Source organism: Saccopteryx leptura, chromosome 5 (genome assembly GCF_036850995.1).
Source record: "Saccopteryx leptura isolate mSacLep1 chromosome 5, mSacLep1_pri_phased_curated, whole genome shotgun sequence".
Lineage (NCBI taxonomy): Eukaryota > Metazoa > Chordata > Mammalia > Chiroptera > Emballonuridae > Saccopteryx > Saccopteryx leptura.
Window position 1 is genome coordinate 137,558,751 of NC_089507.1, and position 26,761 is coordinate 137,585,511.

A 26,761-nucleotide genomic window follows, 5' to 3' on the forward strand; every position below is an offset into this window, starting at 1 on the left:
CGCGGCGGAGGGGTGGAGAAGCAAATGGGCACTTCTCCTGTGTGCCCTGGCCGGGAATCGAACCCGGGTCCTCCGCACGCTAGGCCGACGCTCTACCGCTGAGCCAACCGGCCAGGGCCTGGCCTGCTTGATTTTTACACAGGGCAATTTTGATTGGAACATATTGAATAGAAACTAAACAGAACTCTCTCTTGAAAAGTTTCAAGAACGGCCGTTTATGAGATTCTGTTTAGCCATATCCAAACAGGTGTTCCCTTTGCCCTCTTTTTCAGGCATAGAACAGGAAAGAAATAAAATGAGTTGAGAGAAAAAGGAGAACAAAAAAAACTGTAATTTTTCCAAACTCTTAAGTTCTTCTATTTTACTAAAGAAAATCAGATAATAACACAACTTTAAAACTCATCTCAGTTTTCTAATCATTCTTTACTTCTAATAGCTGCTGCAACCGGCAGCCGGAATCCCTCCATTTCAACCCCCACAAGAGGCTTGCTTCTCATATTTTGTATGAAGGCATGGGTGGTTTAGTGGTAGAACTCCCGCCTGCCACGCGGGAGGCCCGGGTGAGGTCTGAGACAGACCAGAGTTGACAAATGGATTCAGGCTGGCCCCAATTGTTACTGGGGCCTGAGGCTGGCCCCCTTGCCAGTTTCCCTGATTGCTACTTTGATTACTTGTCAGATTTAAATTATGTGGGGGCTGCCATTCTATTCCTAACTTTGGTCCTAATGGCTGTCCGTTTTTGTGAAATTTAGAATGGCACTGCTTTGCCCAATGATATCCTTTTTGACAGCGTGGACACAAAGTCTTAGGTAATGGGACATTATTATTAGTATTATTAATTATGGGAGCTGTCTCTTGCACTCCTGGGCCTGCTTGCTCACTCTTGTTAGGGCATTGTCGGCTAAAGTGGCCCGTTTGATTACAAGTAAAGCAAGTAAGACTTCCCTTAGAGGAAGCTTCATTGACAGAAGGCATTTTTCCTTGATACATAGTCTTAATAAATTGAGGATATGTTTCTCCTTTTAAAGCTGCAGCAATAGTTACTCCCTGAACAAAAGCAGGATTTACATCCTGACAGGCTTTGATGAAATCCCCTATCGTTCCTTCTCTCCTCACTGACCGCAACATAGCCTGGCAAGTGGAATTAGCATTTTCATAAGCCAACTGTTTAATTATAATATCTCCTGCTGCCTCATTTGAAATAACTCTTCTTACTGCTTGAATCAACCGAGCAACAAACTCCTCATAAGGTTCATCACCTTTCTGTTTTACTCCTACCACAGTAACATCTCCACCAGACGAAGCCGGCAACTTTCTCCAAGCTGATATAGCACAACCATTCACTTGTATCAAAGCTGGTTTAGAAAGTTTTAACTGTTCACTAACATCAGCAAATTCTCCTTCTCCCGTAATCATTTCTCTAATCACAGGATTATGAATCCTCCTATTCCTAACTGCCTGTTGTTTAGCTTGCTCCTCATATTCAGCTCTCCAAAGGAGATAATTTCCTCCAGATAAACAAGCTTTAGCCACTTGTTCCCAATCATAAGGAGTCATCCAATTATGAGAAACTGTTTCTATCAAAGACATAGTATAAGGAGAGGTGGGTCCATATTGACTGCAAGCCATTTTCAACTCTCAATAATTTATAAGAAAGCGGCTCCCATGTAGGATCCTCCTCATCATCAAATTCACCAGCCACAGCCACAGGAAAACATAATGCCAAATCAGTTTCCCCTTGGTCGCAAGAAGCTTGAATTGCCTTCTGCAACCCTGTGAACCCTGATGATTTTTTCTTTTCATTATCATCTGGTGATTGTACTGGTAGAGGCAAAGACATTTTAATAGCCTTATTTTCATCCTTTTTGTCAGTCTTGGAGGAATATAATATGGGCAAGACTGTTTTTGACTTCCAATCCTCATTATTCCTATTATATTTAGCTGCCTCATCTTCTAATTCAGCCTCATCTGTTGGAGATAAATGATTTTCACTATCATCCTGATGTTTACTTAATTTTAAAGAGGCCATAGCATGATTTGTAGTATCTTGAGACTGCCTTCTATTTCTAATTAACGGAGTCTCTTCTTTTGGAGGAGCAGTTGCCTTAGAAAGTTTATGCATCTCATGTTCTGGATTTAAGGCATCTTTAATCAAGCTCCATAAAGCAAATGCATCAACTGGGACCTTTTCTGGTCCATGTAGCTCATAATAAAGTTTTAAATCTTCTCCAACTTTAACCCACTTCTCGAAACTAAGCGTTCCCTCATCTGGAAACCATGGAGAACATTTTTGTACGAATTTCATAAAACGAGCTACTTGTTTAGTGGAAACATTAACTCCTTTTTGGGAAAGTGTATACTTAATGACTTTTATAAAGAGTCTTCTTTCTTTAGACTCAGTATGGCCCATGACTTCTCAAAATCTTAAGTTCTGAAATTCTCCACCTATCCTCACCCTGTCTTTCTTACAGGGGGGTCTGCAGCACCCTGAGTGGAGTCCTAGCCGTCCCGAGACAACGAGGGGGGATTACCTGTAGGTCCCTGTATCGGGCGCCAAATGCCGGGGTCCAGCCCCGGGGGGGATCCAGGGGTCCCACAGGAGGAGACGGCATCGGCGAAATCGAGTGAGAGAGCCGAATTCTTTTCTTTCTCTTTATTCTCTTGTTAGCATTTACTGCCAGGCATCTCTCTCAATGGCTGGTCTAACATTACTTTTTATGCACACACACTAAGTTACAATCACATGGTATTTTGAATACATCATTGTTTTAGTTTCACTATGGTTACATATTTTTAGATAACAGTTAATTCATATCTATAAGCTACAAGTCAGGTGGTAAGTTATTCAAAGTACAGTTATACAATAGTAATAATTATATTGGTACAAACTTCTAAAAGATTAGTACTAATTAATAACTCTATTTTACTCTTGTTGTGAGTCAAGGGCACAGAAAGAGATAGCAGACGAAATCATCAAGGACCAGCAGAGGACCACCGCTTGCTCAGGCAAATAGCCTTGAGTTCATGTAGTGTCCTAATTCTTTTCTCACAAGACTACAAAAGGCTTGCTATTAAGAAACTGACATAGTATAAAGAGTCATTTTTACTTAAAGATACATAGAGTGCACCTGCAAGATAGCTAGTAGCAACATAATATCAGAAGGCATTAGTTGCTATTGCTGCTATGAATCCCACCACATACCTCTCCTATTCTTGGAAAATACAAAAATTTCATGAGAATGTTTTACTGAGAAAAGCCCAGCAACTGCCTTTAGTGATAAAACAAGTCTTTTAACAAAACATTCTTTACTAGCCAGCTGCACTCCTATCCAAGGCCATGCAACAGGCCACTCCACTACACTTTACCTAAGATTCTAATGTCTAGTTAAACTTTATTTATTTACTATATTCATATACTAGCTAAGTTCTAACTATATTCTTTCTAACATGATTAATAAGAAATTCTCCTACAAACTTAACCCTTTATGAGGGATATCATGGCTAGCCTCTTATGTTTATGAGCCCAGATCAAGGGGCTTACAGGCTTTTCTGTGGAACTTACACCTTCTGTCTCATTTCCAAAGAAATTACTACAAATCTACAGGGAAAGTACGGTACTATTATCCCTGTGCCACAAATAATAGCACACACCCAGAAAAAGGGGGGATATAAGGCCAGATTAATTCAAAAGATTAAAGGGGGAAGTGTCGTTGTGCCTTCCCTTGCGGTGACTTTGTCAACCCGCAGCTGTTGGTCTTACTGCGGTGACTCTATCTTCTTTTGCTGTGACTTTGTCAGCCAGCAGTTGTGAATCTTCTTCTGCTGTGACCTAGTTAGCCAGCATTAGTGGATCGGCTCCCGACACTTATCTTTGTTTAATTTTTTTTCCTAAAGGAGTGTGCTATTTCCTGAATTCTAAGATGTTATTGATTGGACAAATTTTAACCGTTGTTAAATGTACACATTTTAGATGTATTCTAAGTAAAGAAATGTTAAATTAATATGTCTAAAAACCTGTGTGTATATCGATTGCCTGCTACTTAAGAGTTGTCAGTTATTCATAGTTCTGGCAGTGGTGGTGTGGTGATTGGGGCTTGGTGAATGATTTCAGTCTTGCTGAAAACTGTCTAAAATTTCCTATTGCCCACTGATAATTGGACACACACTGCTTAGATTGGTACTTGAGCATTTCCCTTGTTCCTCCTTGCCTTCTGCCTGGGTTGTTCCTCTCTTTTTCACCTGATACCTTAGTTTTTTCAGGCCTATGGCCCATGTTAGGTTCACACTCTCTATCCTTAAAATATGATGGGTGATTGTAAACCAATCACTATGGACCAGTGCTGTCCAAAATAAATATGTAAGCCATATGTATAATTTTAAATTTTCTAGTAGTAACAGTTTTAAAAAAATTAGGTGAAATTAATTCTGATATTTCATTTAACCATATAAAATATTATTTCAACACTTAATATAAAATATGAGATTTGGGCTTTTGATTTGTACTAAGTGTGTAAAACCAGTTGTGTATTTTACACTTACTGTGCATCTCTATTTGGAATAGACACATTTCACATGCACTAACCACATATAGCTAGTGGCTTGTGATCAAAGAGATAGGAATAATGTGAGCTTCTTGTCAGCCCTAGAAATATACTCAGAAGTCATCACTTCAAATGCTCTGACGCTAGGTATAAATAGAAATTGAATGCTATACAAATCAAATTTAAGTTTACTCAAATTAGAAATGTGTGAAGCTAACATTCAGCAACTTTTTAGTGTCTTTTTGTGCTATATAGTTTATATAGGAACCTAAAAAAAATACATTTCACTCATTTCCAAAATGAATAGCCATATACTTGGAATAACCAGTTAGAATGATCAATTTAGGGAGAATAAATGAGTTAAATGTAGTTCTTGCTCTATTTCCATTTAAGTGCTTAAGAACAATTGTTAAATGAAATTTTTGAGGGTCTTCACATACACACGATTTAAATGAATCATTGCACACATTTTTGACTAATACACCTAAAAACTGGTCCCTGGTAAAGTGGGTTCTGTTGTCACAGATTTGTGAGACTTACCACTCTGAAACTAAACTCTTCATTCCCTAGCTGGATCTTCTACCAAGAGATTTCCATCTGGTATGGTAAAAGAAATCAGCCTGTCTTCACAGACTTCATGACTTCTTATTAAACTTGATTTTATTTTTTTATTAGTAATAATGGACCAAGACCTGGGAAAATAAGCTGCCCATTGTGCCCTGGCCTCTATTGGGTGTATCGCTGTCATGGTGCTGAAATAGTTGTACCTCACTGCATTTCACTTATGCAAAATATGGAAGGTACACAAGTCCTCATTTCATAAGAGTCAAAATGATACATTGATCCTTTGGAGGCGTCTACGGCCATACCACCCTGAATGCGCCTGATCTCGTCTGATCTCAGAAGCTAAGCAGGGTCAGGCCTGGTTAGTTCTTGGATGGGAATCCTTTGGAATTCTGAATTGAGAGGGTGGCATCTCCCTGCTTCCTTTTGTACTTCATCCTCGTTATTCTCTGCTTTTGCTGATGGACTACATAAGTGAAGTCGGTGGGCAGGTTACATTCTTTTGGGACAGGTGTTAGCACTCTATTCAGCCTACTTGGTGGGAAGGCCAGTCTGAGTTTGTAAAATGCCTGCATTATTACAGGTGATTTTTAAAGAAATACAACATATAGGAGCTGATCTTTACTGTTTCTAAACTTATTTCAGGAAAAGAGAATTATATATAATTAGCCTATCAGTCATTATATTTTTCTAAATGTTTAATAGCAGTTTTAATAAATGGAAATATTTCCAACAGGATTTTCAGCACATTTCCCCCCTTCAAATTATAAGTTAGTAAAAGTGACATGTTTTTGCAAGGGGAATAACATTTGAGGTTTCCTCTTAAAAACCACTTTTAGATGCCACAGTGTTTGTTTACTTGTGTGGTTGAAAATGATGAAATCTTGTTCTGGCTTTTTCTTCTTTTTTCTAATTTGTAAATTTCATTTTTTTACTAAAATGTAGAAATAATAATACCATTTTATGTATGTAAAACATACAAATTTGCCATTGGGAAAACAGAATTATGCAACCCTTTTTTTTCTTAAGTTTTATTCATTTTAGAGAGAGGAGAGAGAGATGGGAGGGGGGCAGGAAGCATCAACTCCCGTATATGCCTTGACCAAGCAAGCCCAGGGTTCTGAACCAGTGACCTCAGGGTTCCAGGTCAATGCTTTATCCAGTGCACCACCACAGGTCAGGCGAAAACAGAATTACATATAAAGATAAACCCAAATGAGCAATAGATAGAGCAACCCAAGTTCAATTTATGCTATCATCATTAAAGAAATTCTGTATGGTGCCAGCCACATGATATAGGATACAAAGGAGTGTCTCTAAGGCATGATTAAGGGCTAAAATTATACCATATTGAACTTGAGGCTTCATGACTAAGAAATTTTAATCTTATTTCCTACCTCCAGCTAGTTGTGTTTCACATTTATTTCAGTTATACTTCTTGATAGGGTACATGCTGCTGCCCTGGCACCGTGTGGTGTTCCTAAGTATCTCATACAAAACTCTTGCTCAGAACAGTGAAGGCATAATAATATGGCATTTCCTGTTGATTCCTGGATGATGATGATGACTTCCATCTTTGCAGGCATTGGGATGGATACTTGTGTCATTCCTTTGAGGCATGGTGGTCTTTCCTTGGTGCAAACCACAGATTACATTTATCCTATCGTCGATGACCCTTACATGATGGTGAGTTTGACCTAATATGTTTTTACATTTGGAACTGCTGTTCATTTAATTTGGGGTTGTGGCTGAGGTTTTGTATGTGTGGGATTTTCATTGTTTCTGTTATATCCATATCATTCTCATCCCGCTGCTGACCTGACTGACTCCTGCCATTGTAGCCATTTGATCTGTTTCCTGCTCACACTTGGTGTACTATACTTGTGCAGTTAGGCAGAGGTCCCTCTGTTGCTTTACACAAGATCACCTGCTGTCTGCTATCAGAGTCTGTTGATGGGCATGTTTGTAGTGTTTTTCTTATTTGATATTTGTAAACTCCTCACTTCTGTGTTTCAGGCCAGAGTTGTTACAATACCCTGTAATAGGTCTGATTCTAGATGTTTCCTTCCAGAATAGAGTTCATCACAATTTAACTTCTTGACCATTTATTCTGATTATGGCCACTCCTCTCAACTCCCAACTGTGTTAATATACTCACTGTGTAGAAGACATATCTGAACTGCTGGATTGAAATTCTTAGTCACTGATTGTGCTTGGCTTAGGCAAATTTCCTAACTGTTCATTACGTGGTTGCAGCCAGCAGCCTTTTGATCTACCCAGCTTTAACCTACATCCTACCAGCCAAGAGGAGCCAACGAAGAGCTTGGGACCATCCAATTGTTAGGAAATAGCAAAGGTCTTTCCTGTGTGCCAAGGGCACTGGGATAAAGCTACATACATGAGGATCTGGGCCATAAGGCAGCTAAATGGAGATGGGGTGTTCACCTCTCAGGTACCAGTATTCCTGAGAGACTGTGCTATGCCACACTCCAGGTGTCCTGCCTGCCCAAATGGCAAAGGTGACTAGAACTGGAACTCATCCTTTCTCTAGCATCTCTTAAAAAGCATCTAAAAGAACCCAGAGCTGAAGGGGGCAGTAAATTGCTGCAGCCCTAACCAGCACTTGTCACCCAAATTGGAAACAACTTGTTGCCTCATTATTGTTGAAAGTGAGTTACCCTAGCAGGTAGCTCAATTGGTTACCATATTGTCCCAATATGCCAAGGTTGCAGGTTCTATCTCTAGTCAGGGCACATACAAGAATCAGCCAATGAATGCATAAATAAAATAAACGGAACAAAAAATGGATGTTTCTTCCTCTCCCTCTATCCCCTTCCATTTTTCTTCCTCCCTTCCTTTTCTTTCCTCTCTCGCTCTAAAATCAATAAGTTAAAAGAAAAATGTCATAGAAGGCTATTAAACTCATTGCCAATCTGCCAGAAAATCATTTAAAAACCTAAACAAGCAAAACCCACTACTGGAAATGATAATACTTAGAAGTTTAATTATACTTATGTCAGAAGAAAAGTTTGTCATTTTTTTCTTTAATGTTCAGGTAATGGTAACTTAACATTATAAAAGTTTCTAGTGGCAATAAAAAAAATCTTTATTACCACATTTCTGTTCAATCCTATTTTAAAGTTCCTTAATAAAATCTAGTACTTTACTGGGGAATACTTCTCTTTTTCTTTAGAAATCAATCTGACTTCAGGTTTAGATGTGTTTTATTTCTTCTATTATTTTGTTTTTTGATAAGGTGATTTTTCTGTTTATCTCTATAGCTTGAAAAGAAGCTATAAAAATTTCTCCATCCAAGTGTATAAAAACCATCTTCTCTATAACCAGCGAAGTCCACATTGTTTTTAGAATCTGTTTAGGATGAATCGCTATTTCCAGGTTTGCTTTAGGACACTTGTTTCACTCCACAGCTTTTCCTCCTAGACCATCGCTCCAACTTTGCTCCCCTAGACATCTTCCTTTTCTCCATCTGTAAACTTCAGGCTTCTCCCAATGTTTAGAATGGGAAAGAACATGGAAATTGTTTGATCTGTCTGAGAAAGAAAAGGTGGGAACAGGAATTATGTCTAAGGGTTATGTGATTAAGGAAAGGTAACCAGTCTGCAGATTACAGAAACAGGACCCTATCCCAGCAGCTGCCACTGCTGGAAAGTCCCTGGACTCTCTTGGGAGGTACTCTGTAGGCTCACTCTGTTTCTACACATGGAAGCTCCCCCTCTTGTCCTTTCTCATATCTCTGCTCTCTTCCAGGGCAGGATAGCATGCGCCAATGTCCTCAGTGATCTCTACGCAATGGGGGTCACAGAATGTGACAATATGCTGATGCTCCTTGGAATCAGTAATAAAATGACTGACAGGGTAAGTAGAAGATGGGCCAGCTGCTTACTCTCTGTTGTCTTAGTCGCTTCATTTGACTGGTCAGCCCTTTTCCCATCTGTAAAGTGAGGAGCCCAGGCTGCATGGCTTCTGTATTTCATCTTGTTCTCCACTTTTTGGCAGTTTTCAGTGAATTAAAATAGTCTGGCTTGTTTGGATTTTTATTTTCATCGTCTGCTTCCCTTTCTTCTGGGTAGACTGAATCAAAGACATTTATGGTTTGTTTTCAAGTCTAGGCCACAGTGATAGAGCACCTCCATGCCAGGCCTATGGACTGCCCCAGCCTTCCAGACCCAGGACTTGTGGCCCTCCAGGGGCCAGGCATCCTCCCCTTGGTTGCTGGTTGTTTCCTGATGTAGACAGTGGTGGGGCTGAGTGTCTCATATGTTTCTGTACTTACCTGGCAGTGTCTATATTCTTACTACCTATCCCTGTTCTCTGACTCAGAGATAAATTCCCGTTTACATTATTTTTGAAAGGTACATGGTTTTCTTTTCCCTAAAAAAGAAGTTTGTCCTGCCTCATAGAAATAAAAGTTTTCCATAGGCCCTTTCTTGCCTGCGCAGACGTGCGCTTGGGCTGTCGCTTATACACAGCCATCTGAAGGAGGGCGGTGGGTGCACATTAAACAAGTCTTGGAGTTCTTAAGGACCGTTGTGAAGAATTGGCTCAGATTTTGGGTAGCTTGTGCACCCAGTCACATTCCAGTTTTTACTTCTCTGATACCTGGGCTTCAACATGCGTAACCTAGAATATCTCCCAGCTTTTGCTAAAATGGCTACAGTGTGAACTATTCCACCCTCCTTTCTTACTTTACTGTCCAATCTGTAAACTTGCAGGACTTTCTTTAGGATTTTATGATCCTCTTTATAACTACAAGTGTAGACTCTCTTTTCTTGGTTTTGAACTGAATTATGTAACTTTTAATTTGTGTCCTTTTAAACCCTAGGAAAGGGATAAAGTGATGCCCCTAATTATTCAGGGTTTTAAAGATGCAGCAGAGGAGGCAGGAACGTCTGTAACGGGTGGCCAAACAGTGTTAAACCCCTGGATTGTTTTGGGAGGAGTGGCTACAACTGTCTGCCAGCCCAATGAATTCATCATGTAAGTTGGTTTTGTTCCATGTCACCTGGCCTGGTTCTCTTTCTTTTCTTAAGATAGATTCATTGAGATAGAATTTGTATACTATAAAATTCACCCATTTAAAGTATATAGTTCACTGGTCTTTGGTAATTAATATTCGCAGAATTTTGCAACCAACACCAGAGTCCATTTTAGACCATTTTCATTGCTCTTAACAAAAAACCCTGTCCCCCTTAGCTATCAGCCATCCTAGCTTCTTTCATTTTACATAATATTAGCATAATATTTTAAAGGTTTATTTGTTTTTTAGCATGTATCAGTCCTTTGTTCCTGTTTTTAAATTTTTTAATATTTTTTATTGAAGTGTAATTCGTATAACACAATTTTACATAATTTATAAAACTCAACATTTTAAAGTACAGAAGTCATTGGTCCTTTTTGTATTCACAAGGTTGTGCAACCATCACCACTACACAATTCCAGAATATTTCAGCCATCCCCCCAAAAGGAAGCCCTGTATCTATAAGCTGTCACTTTCAATTTCCTCTTCCCTCCATCCTCAGGAAACCACTAATCTTTCTGTCCCTGGATTTGCCTATTGTAGACATTTCATATAGATAGAATCATTTGATGTTTTGTGTCTGGCTTCTTTTATTGAGCATAATGCTTCCAAGTTTCATCCATGTTGTAGCATGTGTCAGTACTTTATTCCTTTTTATGGCTGAATAATGTTTCATTGTGTGGACACACTATAGTTTATTCATAGGTGATAGATCTTTCGGTTATTTCCACCTGTTATGAATGATGCTGCTATGAACATGAGTGTACAAGTTTTTATGTGGACATACATTTTGATTCTCTTGGGTATATGTACCTAAGAATTACTGAGTCATGTGGCAACTGTGTAACTTGAACAACCATCAAACTGGTTCCCAGCAGCAATGTAGGAAGGATTGTCTCCACATCCTCTCCAGTATTTCTGTTTTCTCTTTTTTCCTTTTTCTTTTTCTTTCTTTTATTGCTTTGAGAGTGAAAAGCATCAACTCGTAGTTTCGGCACTTTAGTTGTTTATTGCTTTCTCATATGTGTCTTGACTGGGGGCTTAAACTGAGCCAGTGACCCCTTGCTCAAGCCAGCTACCATAGGATTATGTTGATGATCCCATGCTCAAGCTGACAAGCTCGTGACCTCAGTGTTTCAAAGTGGGGGGGACCTCAGTGTTCTGGGTCGATGGCTATATCTACGGTGCCATCACCTGTCAGGTCCTACTGTTTTTATTTTATTTTATTTTTGATAATAACCATCTTAGTGGGTTGAGGTGATATCTCACTGTGGTTTGATTTGCATTTCTCTGGTGGCTAATGATATTGACCATATTTTAATGTGTTTTTTAGCCATTTGTAGATCTTTGGAGAAGTTTCTCCAAACACAAGTTATCATTTTCCATGTTTTATGTCTTGTTAAGAAAAGCCACCTGTTCTATTTTCTGATAGAAATACAGATTTCATTTGCTCCTTTGATTTTTTGACTAGGTGCTGATGGGTACCGTGCTCACATGGCTCAGAATCCAAAAGGTATCAAAGGCTCCACAGTGCAGCCCTCACTCATCCCACATCCCCAGTGTCCCTTGCTGGAGGCAACCACTTTAACCAGTCTTCAGCAATCTGAGTGCCAAGTAGGAACTTATTGATAGGTGTGTTTGAAACTTTGATGCTGAAATCACCAACACATGAGAAGCACAGATTTACGTCAAATCCCACAGCCTGAGTCATTTCAGAAGTCTTGTCGCTTCAGAAGCATGGTGGGTCTATATTGAAAATTACACATGAGCATGGCTAAATCAGGCCTGATCAGGCCTTGGTTTATTCTGTAGGGGGTCTGGATCTAGTAGGTAATCAGCAGACTCTTCTATTCTCTTTGAATATTTTTGTTCCAATAGTAGCCTCAGTAGCAAGTTGCAAGGCTCTAACACATAATGGTAGTGGCTTAAATGTAAGTGTTCGCAAAGACAATGTTTTAAACCAGCCTTTTCTTTCTCCTATTTAACTGATGATGAGTTTACCTCCTTATTAATTTGACCAGTCCATGCTCTTGTTCTTTTTTCCCAGGCCAGATAACGCAGTGCCTGGGGACGTGCTTGTTCTGACCAAACCCCTGGGGACGCAAGTGGCTGTGGCCGTGCACCAGTGGCTGGATATTGTGAGTGACCCTGCCTGCAGTGGGGGCAGGGGAGCTGAACAGAAGTTATCATCAGGATTGTGGTAGCTTTCTGAGAAAAGGGCATTCGTTTACATTCAGGTCAACAATCTCTTTAGTCTGCTAGCACTGGGGGTATGCTTTTACTGGAAAATGTATCTGCTTCTGAAGTAAGTGCCACTTCTTGTCCATACAGGAAGTCTTCTTTCCCTTTGGACATATTTTAACATGTTTCAGGTCTAGATCTTATAGATATTATCAGCTTGTCTTCTAAAAATGAGCTCCTTTAGTTTCACTAACAGGGAGTTAGTTTAGTATCAGTCACGCCCAGATAAAAATACTAGAAATTGACCATATTCTTTCATTAAATCAAAGTTTTATGTACTGAATGCTTAAAGTAGGTAACCCCCAGCTTGGGACTTCAAAAAAGCTGTATAAGGAGAGTTTGTGTGAGATATCACTAAAAACTAATGCAGAAGAGAATATATGTAAAGTTTGGTGCTTGGAAAAAAATAAGGCCAGGGTTATCAACAATTTAAGTTATTTTAGTTATGAGGTTTTTTTATTGTTTTTGTCTTTTCAAACTAATTAGTAACTCAGAACGTTTTGATAAATAATTACCTTGTTGAGAGAGTATCTAGAATATATAGATATGTATCCTGAGTAACTTTTCCACTGAGGTATAATCATACTTCACTTAAAATTTTTCCCATTGCCATAACTCAAAAATTAATATAGTTTCTGGTATGTCTCACATATCTTGGTGCTTTTAATTTCTACAACTGTCATCTGAAACTAACAGTGTGATAAACAGTTGAAAAAGAAAAGTGATTTTATGTTATTTATAATCAAGTGTATGTTGGGTTGATATAACAGATTAGAGAAAATCTCAGCCACCCCCCCCATACCTGTTCTGTTGAGGCTGCCACAGTCTAGTTATTTTCCCCTCGTCCAGTGATGATGGGGAAGTTTCCCATCATGTGTGAGCATCTGTAAGACTGACTGGAAAACCGTTACAGGGTAGTAATCCATGAAGTTGCTCTGTAACACAGCTACTTGGATCTGAGTAATTTAACAAGAGAGTTTGGAAGCAGGTGAGATAAAGGAACATGGAAAGAGGAAGGTTTGGGGATCCTTCTCTCTTCCCCACCCCTCCCTCAACTGAACACTTCCTTTGCTTTTATACCACTTTTTAAAAAATGCTCAGAACTGTGAAAGCGAGTTCTAAAGATTAACAGCACAATACCCTCTTCATAAAAGTCAGAAGCAACCAAAGAGCACGTTGTTTCAGCATCTGTATTGCAAGAACACTGTTTTTTGAAAGGCAGGGGAATGATGAGTGTAAAATTCAGAATAGTTGTTACCTTTGGGGGAGAGACGGGGAGCAGTGGGCTAAGGGAGGAACATACAGACTTAAGGTATTGCACTGAGTGGTAGACTGTCGAGTGTCATTGAGAAATAAATGAATGCATGCATAAATAATGGCCATTAACAGACCATGATGACAGTATATGGAGAACCCATAATCATAATGCTGACTTCTTTGAAAATCAAATGAAGAAGAAAGGAAATACCTTTTTCTCCTTTGTGGTCACCATACTGTCGTTGGTCTGCATGCAGTCAAAGTTGCTTTTACATTCATTTGTCAATGAGATGCCATGATCTAGAATTCAGGTAAAGTCAGTAACAATATAATTATATGAAAAATAAAGTCATCACCTTAAAGGGGAGATGAAGAGGTGAACCAAAGGACGTTCAAAACTATTCACATGTGGAGAAGCTCCTGGTGTCAGAATCCTGTTTCCTGCCTCTATTCCTCAGCCGTCTATCCTGCTGCTTTTACATAGCCCATCCTTTGCAGTATTTGACTACAGAAGTGAGGGTTAGCAACTCAAAAGAGACCACAATGATGTGTCTAATAGATACCTAAAATAATAGTTATGGGCAGGGGGGTGTTGATCAAAATGAGGAAAATAAAATTCCCCATAACACGACTAAAAAAAATGTATGGTTTTTCCTTTCAATGGTTAGAAATAAAGATTAATAACATTTTTTTCCTTTTTTCTCCCTCACCTCTGTTCCTGTATTAGCCTGAGAAATGGAATAAAATTAAATTAGTGGTCACTCAAGAAGATGTGGAGTTGGCGTATCAGGAGGCGATGATGAATATGGCAAGGCTCAACAGAACAGGTATGGGGGGGTGGCTGTCTGTTGCAGGGTCGGCATGCTTTCAGAACAGGATCAACATGGAAATATTTTTACAGGCCACAGACAGGCTCAGTTGTGTTGAGTTCTCTTCTTCTACAACTCTTTAAACATGTAAAAGACCATTCTTAGCTGGAGGAGCAAGATTGGGCCAGATTTGGACAGTGACTGCAGGCCCTCCTCTATTGGTCCATGGTTTTAGAAAGATTTGGGTTTAAGAACGGAATGTGCGTGTATTTCTTATGTATTTCCTTTCAGCCAAAAGGTGGAAATAGGATCCTATTCACAGGATCATTAAAAAGGAAAAATGTCAGTGAAGTACCATAAAGGATGGCTAGCATGTGGTATACAAAGTTCTCTCATTCAGTTTATGTTCAGTGAGCATCTGTAGTGTGTCCTTTACTCTTCCAGGTGCTGGGGACACTGCAGTAAACAAAACAGACAAAAGTCCCCGCCCTTTTGGAATTTACATTCTAAATGCTGGCTGGCTTCTAAATTATCTGCACAGAACAACCCACACAGATAGATACTTCTCTAGGAATGAAATACATGCAGGGCTGCCCTGGCCAGATAGCTCGGTAGGTCAGAGCATCCCGATACACCACCATTGTGGGTTCAGTCCCAATCAGGGCACATGTAGGAACAGGTCAGTGTTTCTGTCTCTTCCCACTCTCCCCCTTCCTCCCTCTCTAAAATCAATAAATTAGATATATATAAACAGGGTTTAAGAAACGGCAATGAAGCAACACTCATGTGCCCACCATCTCATATGAGAAACACAGTGTGACCTTGGCAGCCCAGAAGTGCTCCTCCCACACCCAGCTCCTAGATTCCTGCTTAGGGGTAACCATTGTTCTGAATCTAATGTTTATTTTCATCCTTTTAAAATTTTTATCACATAGACTTGTATTCTTAAGCAATAAATTAGTTTTGTATTTTTGTTTTATTGACTCATAGCTGTATCTGTTTTTCTTGCTGTCTTATTCACTGTTTAATGTTCCTGAGCATCATTTCATTCATTTTCTCCTCTGTATCATTTTCTACTCCATGACTTATTTATCGGACCTACTGCTTGCTGTTGGGCTTCTGGGTTGCTGCTGAGCACTTCCTTGGTCAGTGCTTCTGGTGCACAGGTCTCAGAGGTCTGTACTGCCTCAGCTTTTCTAGAAGGTGCTGTTTCCCAGAGTCATGGTGTAACAGTTTACAACAGTATGCTACATTTAAAAAAGTTTTTTAGGCCCTAGCCGGTTGGCTCAGTGGTAGAGAGCGTCGGCCTGGCGTGTGGGAGTCCCAGGTTTGATTCCTGGCCAGGGCACACAGAAGAAGCACCCATCTGCTTCTCCACCCCTCCCCTTCTCCTTCCTCTCTATGTCTCTCTCTTCCCCTACTGCAGCCAAGGCTCCATTGGAGCAAAGTTGGCCCGGGCGCTGAGGACAGCTCTGTGGCCTCTGCCTCAGGTGCTAGAATGGCTGTGGTTGCAACAGAGTGACGCCCCAGATGGGCAGAGCATCGCCGCCTGGTGGGTGTGCCGGGTGGATCCCGGTCAGGCGCATGCGGGAGTCTGACTGCCTCCCATTTCCAACTTCAGAAAAATACCAAAAAAAAAAAAAAAGTTCTTTAATATATTTTCTCCTCCTGTTGATTGCATGTGTTTTTTCTACTGTAAAAAAAATCATATTTATTATGGAAAAGTTTTTTGGAAAATGAAAAGAGAGAAGAGACATTGTCCATAACCCCAGCACCCAATACTAGCTTCTGTTAATATTTTTATGTATTCTTCTAGGATTATTTTCTTCTTGGATGATTGGTGGGATACTGTTGTTTTATTGTGGATGTTTTAAACTTGTAATTATCATACATTTTTTATTTGAATCTGCTTTTAGTCATTTAACGTTACTATGTCCTTTTTTCTTTTCTTTTTTTTTTTTTTTTTTCTACTTTTCTGAAGCTGGAAACGGGGAGAGACAGTCAGACAGACTCCCGCATGCGCCCGACCGGGATCCACCCGGCACGCCCACCAGGGGGCGATGCTCTGCCCCTCCGGGGCATCGCTCTGTTGCGACCAGAGCCACTCTAGCGCCTGGGGCAGAGGCCAAGGAGCCATCCCCAGCGCCCGGGCCATCTTTGCTCCAATGGAGCCTCGCTGCGGGAGGGGAAGAGAGAGACAGAGAGGAAGGAGAGGGGGAGGGGTGGAGAAGCAGATGGGCGCTTCTCCTGTGTGCCCTGGCCGGGAATCGAACCCAGGACTTCTGCACGCCAGGCCGACGCTCTACCATTGAGCCAACCGGCCAGGGTCCTTTTTTCATATTATGTAATTCTAGTATACGTACACGAGTTTTGATGGTAGATACTCTACCAGGGAGATATATACCATAGTTAATTTATCTTTTGCTTATTTTTTTTATTCATTTTAGAGAGGAGAGAGAGAGGGATAGAGAGAGAGAGAGAGAGAAAAGGGGAGGAACAGGAAACATCAACTCCCATATGTGCCTTGACCAGGCAGGCCCAGGGTTTCCAGGTTGACGCTTTATCCACTGCACCACCACAGGTCTCTTGTTTATTTTTGAACAATTGATTTTGGGACCAAATTTTTCCATAACTTTTTTCCTGCATTCCAGGAATAGTTTTTGGGTGCATTCCAAAGTTGAATAGTAATTATTTAATTCTTTGTCCTCAGGTATCTCATCACTTAAACAACCAAGGCTTTTCATTTGTGTTTCTGTACCACTTAACCTGCTTAAGGAGTCTTTTTTTTCCCTTCAAATTAAATAGTTGAACAGATTAAATAGTGATTGGCGATGGATTTATTTTTTATCCATGTGGACTATTATTTAGCTTATATTTGAGAATTTGTGATTCCCTATACTTATTTTTTTTAATTTTTTTATTTTTTTGTATTTTTCTGAAGCTGGAAACGGGGAGAGACAGACAGACTCCCGCATGTGCCCGACCGGGATCCACCTGGCACGCCCACCAGGGGCGACGCTCTGCCCACCAGGGGGCGATGCTCTGCCCCTCCGGGGCGTCGCTCTGCCGCGACCAGAGCCACTCTAGCGCCTGGGGCAGAGGCCAAGGAGCCATCCCCAGCGCCTGGGCCATCTTTGCTCCAATGGAGCCTTGGCTGCGGGAGGGGAAGAGAGAGACAGAGAGGAAGGAGGGGGGGAGTGAAGAAGCAAATGGGTGCTTCTCCTATGTGCCCTGGCCGGGAATCGAACCTGGGTCCCCCGCACGCCAGGCCGACGCTCTACCGCTGAGCCAACCGGCCAGGGCCCTATCCTTATTTTTTATACATTGTTGGTAGGGATACAATATGGCAGAATGCTTGTGAAACAGTATTTGGTCATATCTAGCAAAAATTATGACCTAGCAGTTCCACTTCTGTGAATCTGTTTCAAAGCTATAGTGGCCAGACTATGAAATGACATATATAAGGCCATTCAATGAAGCACCATTTATAATTGTAAAAGAATGAAACAATCCAAATGTTCATCAATTATTTAGTCTGTATACACACATATAGCTATAAAAAGGGATGAGACATATTTATTTATAGGGAGCTATCTCTAGGATATGATTAAATGGAAAAAGCAAGAGTCAGAGGTATGCATATAGTATGCTACATTTTGTGTATTCGTGTGACTGAAGTAATGTGTATTTTATATTTTCAAAAAGAAGCAATGGAAATCATTAATAAAAACTGTTACCTATAATAGGGAATAGGGACGAAGCAGACTGTCTCTGACATGCATTATTTTATAATTTTGACTTTGGAATGTTTTATGGCATTTTCTATAGTTTAAAACATTTAATAAAAAAGCACATCTTACAAATTCAAACCACATTTTTTTAAAAATTGTCAAATGTCTATTAACTTAATGGTAATACCACAGGGGGAAGAATTATATAAAAGAAGTTTAGTAAAATCTGTAATCTTTAATTATAATTAGCAGTATACACACAGCATATTTTTTTCCCTCTATAAATGCTTATTTCCAAGCCTATTTGAAAGGTTCTAGGAGCAATGATAACCAATTAGTAATAAACTCCTAGTGCCAAGATTCTGAACTGAACATTACCATTTTCTACTAAAAAATGCCAAGACTTCTTAGGGAAATGGCTGATTGCAAGTCTGGGACAGGAAATACAAAAGATAAGCCTGGGACATCCTATGCCTGAAAGTAATGGATCTGTCAACAGCTAATGGAATCTTTTCCATAACTTGAAGAGGCTCCCACCAATCAAATGGGAGGGGTCAAGACAATGTGAATATTATAAAGAAGAGTGACCATAGTTAAAGTATATCAAGTATCTAAAAATCAATGACATTGTAATGATTAAAATGTTTTTGGTCACCTTTGGAAGGTGTTAGGGCACCAACTTGTTTTGAATATAAAAGGAATCAACCACATATTTTACTGTTCTTGTATAGACTGTATTTAGGAGGAAGCCAAATACATTTTTTAAAAAATTTCTTTATAGAAGTGTATCTAATAAGTGCAGGAGAAATGATTAAATTACAAATTTTTTAATTTGTAAATTAAACCCCAGTAACAAATATCAGTGGCTGCTAAAACTAAAGTCATCAAGATGGTGTGATATGGTAAAAGAATGGAATCCACTGTGGAACATACTAGCGTCCAGAAATAGACCTGCATAATATAGGCAACTGATCAGTGACAGAAGAGCAAAGATAAAGATAGTTCAATGGAGAAAGGATAATCTTTTCAACAAATGGTGCTGAAACTACTGACATCCACATGTAAAAAGGGATTATAGAAACAGGTTTTACACCTTTGATAAAAATTAACTCAAAATGGATTATAGAGTTAAGTGTAAAACGCAAAACTGTTGAACTTCGAGAAGATAACACAGAAGGAAATTTAGATGACTTTGGGTTTTGTGGTCCCTTTTAATTACACCACCGAAAGTACTATCCTTAAGAGAAAAAATTGACAAGTTGGATTTCATTAATGCAAAAAACTTTTCTATGAAAGACACTAAGAAAATAAAAAGATAAGCCACAGACTGGAAGAAAATCTTGGCAAAGCACAATTCTGACAAGGGACTGGTATTCAGAATATACAAAACTCTTAAAACTCAACATTAAGAAAACAACCCAATTTAAAAATGTATAGAGAAGTTGAACACATATCTTACCAAAGAAGATAAACAGATTGCAAATAATCTTATGAAAAGGTGTTTCACATCATATGCCATTAGGGAATGGCAATTTAAAACAAGATACTACCACATGCCTACTAGAATGGCTTAAAACTAAAACACTGACAACATCAAATGCTGATTGGATGTGGAGTAGGAGGAACTCTCATTCATTGCTGGTGGGAATGCAAAATGGTGCAGCCATTTTGGAAGACAGTTTGGTGGTTTGTTATAAAACTAAATAAATATACTAATATGATCCAGCAGTTGTGCTCCGTGGTGTTGACCCAAATGGATTGAGAACTCTTTCCACTCAGAAATTTGCACACAGATGTGCACAGCTTCACTCATAATTGCCAAAACTTGGAAGCGATCAGATCCTTCAGTAAATGGATAAATAAAACTGGTATATCCATACAATGGAATATTGACAGTTAAAGAGAAATGAGCTGTCAAGACATGAAAAAACTTGGCGGAAACTTAAACACATATTACTAAGTGAAAGAAGCCAGTCTGCAAAGACCAAACACTATAGCTCTAATTAGATGACATTCTGGGAAAGATAAAACTAGAGACAATAATAAGGTCAGTGGTTACCAGGAATAAGGGGGACACAGGGTATTTAGGGCAGTGAAGTTACTCTTTGTGCTCATGTAATGATGGATACACGTTATACATGTTTGTCAACACCTATAGACTGTACAACTTCAAGAGTGAAGCCTAATGTGAGCTGTGAACTTTAGTTAATAATACATAAATATTGGCTCATTACATAACAGGTATAGCACACTAATGGTAAATATTAATAACAGGAGAAATAGAGCATATGGAAACTTGCTGTACTTACCACTCAGTGTTCTCTAAACCTAAAACTACTCCAAAAATAGACTTTTTTTAATTAAAAAATAAGAAATTAACCTTACACTTTTCAGTGAGACTGCCTTGATTTTAGGTCAGTCTTTAAAAATCCTATTCCTTGATTTCTAGTTGGTTTAGACAGGCTTACCTTTAATTGTGATTGTAATTTTTAGTTAATGAGATGTTACTATTTATTAAAGCAGCTGGTAGTGGTTGAAATTGAAATAAACCAACTTTCAGAATTTCACTAGGGTTCTGGTTTTTTTGTTTGTATTTTTGTATTTTCCGGAAGTGAGAAGCGAGGCAGAGACAGACTCACATGTGCCTGATTGGGATCCACCCAGTGCCCACCAGGGGATGATGCTCTTCCCATCTGGGGCTTTGCCCCATTGCAACTGAAGCCATTCTAGCGCCTGAGGCGGAGGCCCGGAAGCCATCCTCAGCGCTGGGGCCAGCTTTGCTCCAATGGAGCCTTGGCTGCAGGAGGGGAAGAGAGAGACAAGAGGAAGGAGAGGGGGAAGGATGGAGAAGCAGATTGTTGCTTCTCCTGTGTGCCCTGACCGGGAATTGAACTCAGGACTTCCACACGCCAGGCCGATGCTCTACCGCTGAGCCAACCGGCCAAGGCTTCTGTTAATTTTTAAGAATTATATTTTTCTCATTTCAATATTTCATCTCCCTGACAATTAAGGATTTTTTAGATCAAAGTGTATTTAAGGTTTTGACTTGAGAAAAGGTGGGGGTCTTTTTGTTGTTGTTTGTTTTCCTCTCAGAAAGTCTCCATTTATTACTCCACATAATAATTTCCTTTCTGGTCTCTTTTAGCTGCGGGACTCATGCACACGTTCAACGCCCATGCTGCCACAGACATCACGGGCTTTGGAATTCTGGGTCATGCACAGAACCTGGCCAAACAACAGAGGAATGAGGTGTCCTTTGTGATTCACAACCTCCCTGTCCTGGCCAAGATGGCTGCTGTGAGCAAGGCCTGTGGAAACATGTTTGGTCTCATGCATGGCACCTGCCCAGAGACATCAGGTAAAAGGGTACTGGGCCCAAATCTGAGGATTAAATTAGTGAGGCTAACAGAAAATTCCATGAGAAGGAAGAAGCCAAATACATGAGCATAACCTCATTTTGTGTGGGTCAGTGCTGTTAACCTTGTTCTTCTTAACAGCAAGTGTTCTCAGCCCCTTTGTGCTGTGTATTGCTGTCTTCTGCTATTCTGTGTGTGATGGAGCAGTATAATTTAAGTCTATTGTTTTCTGTGTTTGATGGTAGAATGGGAGGAAGGAAGATTCTGGGAAAAATAAGTCACCACTCAATTTTCATTGGAAACCTAGCATTTAAAATAACTAATAACCATAGGTTATAATGAACAGGCTGTTTTGTCTTTGGGAAAAAAAAATACCTAAAGTTGCTGATTTAAAAGTGAAATAGTATAGTGTGTTTCCAAAGTGCCATTTTTTCTTTTGACTCATTTTTTCTCTTTCCTGTGACTTGTGTATTTCACCTTGAAGTCCCTTTCCTTCTTCAGTTTCTTTATTTCTGTTTTCTTTCCTATATACCACAGTAATGTCCCTACCCTGGCAAGAGAGTCAGATCATCTGGGGATTAAGCAATATGCATGCCTATACCCAACCCCTAGGAAAACCCAGTTAAATTAGACTAGAATGGGCCAAGTCATCAATAATTATAACAGCTCCCTAAAATGTTCTGCGGTGTAGCCAGAGTTGATGACCACAGAGCTGCCCACATGTCAGCCAGGTAGAAGGGCCTGGTTCTCTGGTGAGTCTCAGCTTAATAAAGGACCCTATCTTTTAAAAAGAAGCAAAATCTGCTTTCTCTTCCCATAAGCAGCCTGATGTGATCTCTGAAAATGATTCCATATTCACTTGACCCAAAAAACTTCTCAAAATCACGCAAATCAAGAGGTTTAAATTTTCGTATTCACTTTAAGAACACTCATGAAACTTCCCAGCCATCAAGGGCATGTATGTATACAGTATTTGAAAAGCTACCAAGTATCTGAAGGATGTCACTTTACAGAAGCAATGTGTGCCATTCTGCTGTTAAAGGAGTGGAGTTGTAGGTGTGCCCAGGACAAACAGTGGGGCTGGGCACAGGATCGGTGATCCAAAAAGAGTGTTGAATTTTTGCTACACGTGCTCACATGCTTAAAAATGCGGAGTAATGCTGAACTTAAGGGTTTAGACAGAGATTCTCTGGTCATCAAGCACATCCAGGTGAACAAAGCTTCCAAAAGGTGATGTAGGAATTACAGAACTCACATGCGGATTAACCCTTAAATTAGCTCTCCCTGCACGTGACTGAGAAAGAGCAGGTAGCTCCTAAACCAGAAGAGCAGGTTGCACAGAAAAGATATTCCAGTAGAAACTGAAGAAACAGAAACTTATGGCCTGGGAGTAAATTTAGCATAAAATAAATGCTAATAAAAGTTTAAAAGAAGAAACAAAATTATTTTCTAGAAAAATACTCCAAGAGGACAACTGAACTGTTGGTTCAGTATCTGACTAGCACAGTGCCTGCCACCTGGTGGAACGCTTGGGTAAATGTTAAATAAATTAATGAATATTGTTAACAAATTCATTTTTTTATTCAAAAATGAGTGTTTACTTTTTTTTTGGTAAAAGTGTATGTATTTTTCCCTGATTTTGTTATTTCTATTTGCAAATAAAATTTTTTGTCCTTGTTACTGAAATAGCAATGAAGGTAATTTTAACGTATGCTACACTTTTTTGAAGATAACTACAGAGCAAATAGGGAACCTAGATACTTTTTTTTTTTTTAAGATTTTATTTTTATTGATTTTGCAGAGGGTGGGAGGAGCGGAAGTATATCACCTTATAGTTGCTTCTCTTTAGTTCATTGCTTGCTTGTCATATGTGCCTTGACCGGGCAAGCCCAGGGTTTTGAACAGCACGACCTCAGCGTTCCAGGTTGATGGTTTATCCACTGCACTGCCACAGGTCAGGCAGAACCTAGAAGAGTACAATCTTTCATTGTCTTAATTTTTAAACTAACAAAAAACCCAAAAAACCTTTCTTATAAACAAGGAGTTCATGTAGAAAATTAAATCAAAAAGGAAAACTTTTGTTTTTAGATATTTCTTTCACTGTAACTTGGAAAAAATAGCTACCACATATTAGTGAGGCCTCAAACACCTACTCCCTCACAGAGTTCAATGGGTCAACAACTAGGTCATTTTCACAGTTTAAAATTTGTTTTGTGTGTTTTACTATAGTAGTTTTCTAAGAAACTGCTTAATTAGAGTTTAGTCAGGTTCAGATGAAGGCAGAATAGAGCAGGCTTGTTGAATGGAAAGGGAGCTTGAAGACAAAGTTCTTGGCTGAGCGGAGATTTGTGCAGGAGTGTTTTAGAAAGGTAGTGACAGAAACTGCTCACACAGCATCACAACTAATGATAATCTTTTTTTCTTTGCCAGGAGGGCTTCTAATCTGTTTACCACGTGAGCAAGCAGCTCGGTTCTGTGCAGAGATCAAGTCCCCCAAGTATGGTGAAGGTCACCAAGCATGGATTATTGGGATAGTAGAGAAGGGCAACCGCACAGCCAGAATCATAGACAAACCCCGGATCATTGAAGTTGCACCACAGGTGGCCACTCAAAATGTGAATCCCACACCTGGTGCCACCTCTTAATCTAGACCAAAATAGCTATTTGATTTTGTTTTTAAATAGATCTATTTCTTTTATCATCATTTCAATTAAAGACTATAAATAACAAAAATTTCATTGTGTCTACACATCTGGTGACCTGAGGTCGATTTGTGAATGGATGCAATTAATAAAATAAAATCCATTGCCTTTTTTTCCTGTTACATTAACTGAAGATGCACATAACCTTGAGGCAGCTTCTAAGTTGAGAATTATATTGTTATCCAATACTGTTGATTCATTTTGAATCTTTAGACACTTATCTCTTGCCGCATAGGCTCTTTAAAGGTGCTTTCACATAGCACAGGACATTACCGATTGTAGTGTCAACTTGCAGTTTGTGTCTTTCATTTCATGTATATTTATCATCAGTCTGATCTTTTATAAGTTCTTGAATGGTATCCTGGAAAGCAAATTGGTAAGTGACACAATGGTATCCCAGTAGGAAGAGGGTTGCATGATTTCTTTGAGCCTTTGATTTGTAAAGCCTAGTCTTCTAATTCAAGAGCTGCTTTCTGACCCAGGACAGTTCCCAATAGTGCATTCACTAAACAAGGCAAGTGCTTAACTCTGCATGGAACGCACTTGAAAGACAAAAAGAAAGTTCTATTTCTTTTCTTTTTGTAGCCTTCCTAATATTTACAGTAATATCATTAACTGTTTTCTTTATCAATAGCAAAAAAGCATACTTTTTGCAATGTAATTAGATGTTCTATAGTACAAGGAATTGCCTTCTAAAAGGGGATTCATGTATAATAGTCATTTACAATTCAATATATAATTACACAAATAATTTTTAAACAGAATCAATAATAAAGACTTCTGTAGATGATAGTGCTTAATACAGTTTATATTTTGTATAGTGATTTCAGGCATTTTGTTTTCTTAAGATCAGCAGCTTTTTAGCCTAACAGCATTATTTTGTGCTCTGTGCCAGTACTTTTTTGTGCATGCTTTTTGTGATGTGTTAAAAATCTGCATTGCCAACATTGCAGCTCGAACTTAAACTTGTTATTCAAATAAATATTTAATTTTTTTTATTGCTCTTGTATAATCAGATGCCCCTTTTAGTATTTTAGAAGCATTGGGAGGGTTTTGGCTAAAGTACAATTTATTGGGGGAAACTAGATTTTAGTTTTATAAAACTTTTAAGTCTTTCATGGGACCTATATTTTCTTGAATTAAAATTTGTAGTTCTAGAAAAAATAGGCGATCTAAAAAGGTGTTTATCTGTGTTACTTAGAAGCAGAGGCTTCCTTATATTGTAACCAACTAAACGATTTGGAGGGTTTCCTGTCATTAAGCACAAGTGCACTGACCCCTCACCTGTCTGCTTACAAGAAAAAGCACGAATCACATCACTGCAAGTTTCCAAATGCTTTCCGCTTACAGGCACCAAAGGCCTGTGAATCATCCTTGCCAAAGGAAACTGCCACTGGGGAAAGAAAACCCACGGAAGAAGCTTTACTGTGGACATCCCCGCCCCTTCAGGAGCCCACAGGCAGCTTGTCTGGCCTGTCACTGGAACTCAAGCCATAAGGATGGTGTGCGGTACCTGAGAGGCTGCTACAAAACTAAGAGTAATTGGACATTTTATAGAGATTTATACAGATGTTGGTTTTCAAAAGCTACAAACCAGTGGGCTGCAAATAAAATGTGTTGGAAACCTCTGAGATGAACATATTGTTGTTTTGGGGGGGGGGTTGTTTTGTTTTGCTTTGTTTTAATATACTGACGATTAAATGTGAACAGCTTTCAGTGTAGATCATGTCTTGAAGGCTGATGATTTCCTTGGTAGCAGGCCTACCGAGGGCAAGTTAGGTGAATGGATTATATGCTTGAGGAAATCATGTTTGTGAAGGTTCATATTTATAGATAAAATGTTGGGTACTTAGAGGTTTGTTTCTTTCATTTGAGGAGGAAAAGCTGGTCTTAAAGGGGTTTTTCTCAGCAGTCTGGGTCCAGCTCACCTACTTTAGAATCACTTGAGCATTCTTGTCAAAGGCAAAATCTTGGGCCCCATCCCAGACTGCCAATTAGAATATGAGGCACGGGACTGGGGAATATCTTAAACAAGCACCCTAAGTGGCTATGTGCAGAGAAGTTAGAACCACAGGACTAACAGAAGGGTGCAGAGTGCTGGGAGAGGCAAAGGAGGGACGGAAAGTGAATTTGCTTTTACAATCTATTTTTCCAGGAATTTTTCTTCTGTGTTGACAATTTTTTTTACTGACATCTGGCCCAGTCAAACAAGAAAGCCCAAGAGTCTTGAAAGTTTGTTGGAGTATCAGGTGATTGTCATTGAGTATGTGTGTCCTTTGCAAAATCCATGTAGAATGTTTTAAAATTAAGTGAGCTGTTAATAGATAGCATTGGGCTTCCTGGAAGCAGTTTAAAACTTCACATTGAAGTTTATTCATCTTGGTATAGTGATATTTGCGTCCAAAAATACAGTGTTAGAATACACAGAATACAGCCTGAAGAGGCTGGGACCTGATGAGGTCAGTTCTTTCAGACAAGGGGCATTATTGGCCTGGGAATATCAGAGTCAAGCTTATTTGCAT

The 26,761-nt window shown here is 39.4% G+C and overlaps 1 protein-coding gene across 3 annotated transcripts in view; it reads left to right on the top strand.

Annotated features, from left to right (window-relative positions):
* Positions 1-25,876, top strand: part of SEPHS1 (selenophosphate synthetase 1) — a 38,609-nt gene extending 12,733 nt beyond the window's left edge. For all 3 annotated transcript variants that reach the window (XM_066385132.1, XM_066385133.1, XM_066385134.1), the window contains exons 3-9: positions 6,688-6,791; positions 8,874-8,981; positions 9,949-10,103; positions 12,191-12,281; positions 14,369-14,468; positions 21,327-21,539; positions 23,968-25,876. In XM_066385132.1, coding sequence (XP_066241229.1) covers positions 6,688-6,791; positions 8,874-8,981; positions 9,949-10,103; positions 12,191-12,281; positions 14,369-14,468; positions 21,327-21,539; positions 23,968-24,182 — 986 coding nt within the window. In that variant the 3' untranslated portion in view covers positions 24,183-25,876. The remainder of the gene's footprint in view (positions 1-6,687; positions 6,792-8,873; positions 8,982-9,948; positions 10,104-12,190; positions 12,282-14,368; positions 14,469-21,326; positions 21,540-23,967) is intronic.
* Positions 25,877-26,761: the final 885 nt, after the last annotated feature.